This window comes from Bactrocera latifrons, unplaced genomic scaffold, assembly GCF_001853355.1.
Source record: "Bactrocera latifrons isolate USDA-ARS-PBARC rearing strain unplaced genomic scaffold, ASM185335v1 scaffold_81, whole genome shotgun sequence".
NCBI classification, from domain to species: domain Eukaryota; kingdom Metazoa; phylum Arthropoda; class Insecta; order Diptera; family Tephritidae; genus Bactrocera; species Bactrocera latifrons.
This window is the reverse complement of record NW_017537501.1, coordinates 198,882-204,680: the sequence shown is the minus strand read 5'-3', so window position 1 is coordinate 204,680 and position 5,799 is coordinate 198,882. Positions and strand designations below refer to the sequence as shown.

Genomic DNA, 5,799 nt, shown 5'->3' with positions numbered 1-5,799 from the left:
CGCCACGAGTAACATGTGAAACACGCCTTCCCACCGCTTTCATTATACCGCACGCCCGTACAAATAGCAACAAAGCGCTGTTGCGAATAAGTGGTTTACCAAATTTTTCTGTTGACAATGCCGGCCCAAACTGGCTGTCCAAACAACAAGCTGACCCACTGGACCGCTGACAATCACAAAGCCGAACACTCGATCACCTTTCAACACACTTTTTTATGTGGCACTTGTCTGTCGGCCAAATGATGGCAGTTTAAAGAAAAAAATTAATTTTATGAGATTTTTTTTAGTAGCGGTGACTGACGAAATGCTGCGCCATGGAATTAGTAGACGTATGAGCGATTGCGAGTGTCTGTCGCCGTTGCTTTGTTATTGAAGTTGTTTTATTGAAAGCCAAATGCTAATAAATTTAATACGACTTATGATCGTTTTCTTTATCGCGCACGTCAAACTTCAAATCCCTCATAGACACATTGTTATTCTTTTGTGTTTATTTTTAAATCCGCAGCCAAAGAAATAGTTGGCGGCGAAACGAAGAGACTGTTGCGGAGGAAAGTTCAAAAAACTGGCGTATGTATGACAGACGCTGGTGAATGAAAGGAAAATGTCATCAGCGTAAATTAACCAACTAACTAACTAAGTATGGCGCAACGGTCAGTGCTGATGAATGCGCTGTTGTTGAGTACATAAATACATGTGTATTTATAAATATTTTCTCTAGCTCGCATCAAAGTTTGCCTTTCCCTTTTTCCATGCCAACATTTTCCAAAATTTTCTTGCAGCTCTGCGGTCTAAACATATTTAAATACATGTAGCTACTATATATGGTAATATATATGTATACTCATCTGCCACCATTTCCATCCGTATTTGTGATATGGCACTGTCACCATCATCAGCGCGCATCCGACGACGCTTAAGCGGCTTATTTGTTACCTAATTGTATAACGGTGTATGGTCAGCTGAGTGCTTGACAGTCTAACTGACTGACTGTCTAATTACCACACGCTGTTCATGGTACTTTTCTACTCATTTTGGTCGCTCATTTGCCGCACTTCATGCTTTCATTCAGACCATCATGCCGCTGTGTCGGCGGCTTCTGTGTCAAATAGCTGAAAGCTGGCAAGAGGAAGCAAAGAAATGCCAAGCAATAAAGGTTGTGAAAAATCAGTGCGTATAAGTGGCGTATGGCTTTTTCGAAAATCTGTTTCTGCGCTTATTGCCCGACGCAAGCACTTATTTGCCGCAGTGGCACGTGGTTGCCGAGTGGGTTTATGGAATATATATAATATATCTTTATAAAAAAATTGAATATTCTAGTATTTCTAGCGTTTTGTTGTTTTATCCTTTATTCTAGCCTGTTGGCTTTGATTTGACCTTCACATTTTAAAATTGGCGCCAAAATGTAGGCAACATTTTAATATAATTTGATTTTTATGACATTATTTTGTGTCAAATTTGAAATGTTATCAAAGATCTATCACTATTCAACCAAGTTTGCTTCGAAAAAGTAAAACTTTGCTGTCAAAATTACTACCATACCTCTTCATACTGAGAGGTATGGAACGAAATTTCCTTAACTTTTAATTGTTTTTTATTTATAATTTATATTTTATAATTATTACGTATATTTTATAAGAAATAAAAAGTTCTTAGCTTCAACAACTTTTTATATCATAAACAGCCATGTAGTTTGTAACATCCAAGTTCTGAAATTTCGCACATGAACTTTTCTTCCCAAGAAACTGCTCATTTGTCAGAACCGTCGGTATAGAAGAACTACAACAGCCTATAGCCGCCATACAAACTGACATATCATAACTAAATTTTGCTCAAATTATTGCTTAGGAGAAAGGTACAATCTCTGAAGAAATCGTTCAGATCAGAACACTATAGCATATAGCTGCCATACAAATTGAACCATCAAAATGAAGTTCTAGTATAAAAATGTTTTTCTTATCCGAGATATCTTCCCCAAATTTGGCCCGAATCATTGCTTGGGGTAAAGAAACAATTTCTGAAGAAATCGTTCCGATCGAACTACTATGACATAAAGCTGCCATACAAATTGAACGATCAAATTCAAGTCCATGTATGAAACTTTTTTTGTTCTATGAAATATCTTCACTAAGTTTGGCTCAAATCATTGCTTAGGGTAGTAGTACATTCTCTGTAGAAATCCTTCAGATCGGACCACTATAATATATAGCTGTCATATAAATTAAACGAACAAATTCAAGTCCCTGTGTGAAAAGCTTTTTTATCTGATAAGATATATTTACGAAATTTGGCATGGATTATTATCGAAGGCTGTAATATAATGTCTGAAGAAATTGTTCAGATCGAACCACTATAGCATATAGCTGACATATAAATTGAACGTCCAAAATCAAATATTTGTATTAAATCGACATAAGCACTTTTAACTGTGAAGCATATATAGAAATTCTTTCAAAAAAGAGTGCATAATTTGCACTTCATTATAAATACAAGTACTACTTTAGCGGGTTGTCAGCGTTCTCCCCAAGCGAATGCTGGTCCGAACTTGTTGTTCGCCTTCGTTGTAAGTTCTCGCATTTTATTGTTATTTACTTTTTTTAGTTGATTATTACCCAACTCATTGATATATACGTGTAACTGATGCACACACACATACATAAAATACATATACACATACACAATCATCAAAAATCACAAACATAAAAAAAAATACATATATACAAAAAAAGAAAAAAACACAAAACCAAACACATTCAACATAGAAAATGCAAGGCAAAAATTTCAAAATTCAATTTAATAATTCCCTCGCAAAACCACAGAAATTCTATCGGTGCGCCAACCATAACTTCACAAGAACAACAACAACGTGCGTGCCCAAAGCTATTTACTCAACTGCTACAACAATAGAATAATCAGCTGAAGAATTGTCACCTATCCGTCCATTCACCCAATTCACCTGCGCAATTTTTCAACAACTTTTTACAACATCCATTTTTAATATTAGTTGCTGTTTGTGTTATTGCTGTTTTTGCTGTTTTTGCTGTTGTTGTGGTTACGCTCGGTGTTTTTATCGCACGGGCTCATGACTTTTTACAATGGCTAATTAAAGTGCGACAAGAGAGTGGAGCGATGAGAGTGCGGAACGTTCCACCACAGGCATACACACATACAGATGCACAAATACATACACATATGTATATGTGTATATAATAGACATGCCATATTCGCAGTTATGCACCTAAATGGCTTTATCAATAGGCTGGCATCGCTTTTGCGTTCTGCGCAAGCCGTTCTTCTATATGCGTTTGTGTGTATGTAAATATGTACATACATATGTGTTGCGCCACCACCCTCCCAGTTAGCCGCTGTGTTTTATTGTCATTTGGCTGTTAATTGCAGAAGAAAGGTGTAAAGGGCACAACAACATAAACAGTAACAAATGTACATACAACAACAACAACAAAAATAGTAAAGCTCAAACATCGTGTAGTACACAGTACAAAAACAAAACAAACAGAGCAAAACCGACTTGGAATATGATGTATTGTACTAAAGTAACAACAACAACAATAATAATAACAGTGACAACAATCGTAACAGTGATAGGAAAAACAACAATAATAACGGCAAGAACAACAAAAAATAACAATAACAACAAAAATAATAATAACAATAGCAACAAAAACAACAATAATCATAACAGAGCAACAACAACATCAATAGTAACAGTAACAACAACAACCCTAACAGTAACAAATGCCATTAATGTTAACATTTTCCGCTATCTGATGTTGTTGTTGTTTGTGTTGTAGTCTTTTTTTTTTTTCTCTGACAACACTTTAACGGGCTTCAACATGTTGACGGTTGTTTTTCTTTAGTCACAATTCGGTTACGCCTGTGGGTGGTTGTTGTTTTTGTGGAGCGCTCGTCTCGCTTACCCTTCACGTTTGGAAAATTAACGGTATTTTTATGTAATATTCGTGTTATTTGTTGGTTGTGCAAACAAATTACTGACGGGAAAATAACGTTTAACATAATTTTTGATAAAAAAAAAGTTTTAAGTGAAATGTGGAGGACGCTAAAATGCATACAGTGAATTTGATAAAACGGTAATGAGAGCAAATAATTTTGGAATAATAACGAATATGTGATAGTTTATGAGTATGTAGTGCATATACATATGTGCTTAATATTTTTCAAGAGGCTTCAGCTTCGAATATGCTATTCTTTTCAAGTGACTTCAGTGCATAACCAGCTCGAGTGGTTTTGATAATTTCTGATTTGGAAGCTTATGCATGAAAACCACATTAATTGTTGATACGCAAAGTTTGAGGATCGACTTCTCTTTAAGCTTTTGAGGTGTTACAGGTTCTAATATCCTCCACTTGATACAACAAGCCACATTCTTGAATATATAAAAAATTCCATTCGTCGAGTTATAGTGATGTGATATATGTTTTCTACTTTATATAATATTTTTAAATGCTGTCCTCAAAGTAGGTATGAAATAACAATACAATTTTCTCCGGAGTGAACGAAGTTTCGAATAAGAATTATAGCTGGGTTTTAATACCTGACACGGGTGTATTTCTTATAATATAAAAGAGTATAAAAAGATCATTATCAAGATTTCATGAAAAAATCTCGCCAAGTTAAAAAGTTTTCCATTCAGGGTTATGATTTTAATAGTTCAGTTTGCAAGACAGCTATATGCTATAGTGGCCCGATATCGGTGGCTCCGACAAATAAGTAGGTTCCTGTGGACAAGATATGCACTATATGGCATATACAGTTCAACTTCCTTAACACGAAGTTCTTCCTAACTCGAACTCTTGAATTGACAATATAAGTCAAATTTCATAAAAATTGACTTCTATTACTCGGAAGTTTCTATGTGGATTATGGTGATTCGAGTTCCCTAACTCTATCAACTATATTTGTTTACCGACAGACGAAAGTATTACAAACGTCGTGGCACTTAATAATGAAAGGTATAGTGAATTCGTCAATGTTTTTTCGGTGCATAAATATTAAATTTCAATAAAAGCGCTTTTTATAAAGTATTTTTGTATGTGCTTCAGTGTCTTTCATATAATTTGCACCAAATATGTACAAAAGTGAATGTTTTAACAAGATTGAAACAAGTCTGAAGATACGAGTATAACCATTTTAATTTGCAAAATCATTACGTATCACCTATATGAGTATACACTTATGTACATTTCTGCATAAGGCGCCCAATGAATTTCAGATTTATCAGTAGAACAAAGCAAAACTAGTTTCTATTCAAAATGATTTACTGTTTGATAATATTTGTGAAGCAAACGTAGGCGGCTATAAAAAGTTATCAAATACTATACATAGCCATTAAACCGGAAATGAAAGCAAAAAGCTGCTTTGTCTGAATATTAACAGCTCTTAAAGCTGTTTTAAATAGTTGGCTAAGCTTTTTCTTCTACTTGTGTCATAACCTTGGACATTATTCGACATAATGATGGATTCTACAACTGTAGCCACCGCCATATTGCCGTTTGATATAACTAGAAAATTGTTATATTTAAATAGATTAGTTTTCAACTGTGATTCGAACTTCGGGAACCATTGTTAAATAGCCATGCACTAACGCTATCGCCAATGTTGTTTACTCCAGTCTTCAAATATCTTAATATGTACTTATATTATGTTGATTGGTATGGCAAATAATCGGTTTCGTTTCCTAATACATTTTGTTGAACAATAAAATTAATTTAAATTTTTGTTAGGTATTTATTTATTTTTATTAAGAAAAAAAAGTTGAATTTT

General features: G+C 34.4%; 1 protein-coding gene across 25 annotated transcripts in view; it reads left to right on the top strand.

Annotated features, from left to right (window-relative positions):
• LOC108976888 (supervillin) overlaps nucleotides 1–5,799 on the top strand; it is a 423,491-nt gene that overhangs the window by 262,331 nt on the left and 155,361 nt on the right. The window contains exon 1 of one of the 25 annotated variants that reach the window (XM_018946307.1): nucleotides 3,912–4,106. The exons of the other annotated variants lie outside the window; for them this stretch is intronic. Coding sequence (XP_018801852.1) covers nucleotides 4,081–4,106 — 26 coding nt within the window. The 5' untranslated portion in view covers nucleotides 3,912–4,080. Of the gene's footprint in view, nucleotides 1–3,911; nucleotides 4,107–5,799 lie in introns of those variants that run through there. 25 annotated transcript variants of the gene reach the window in all.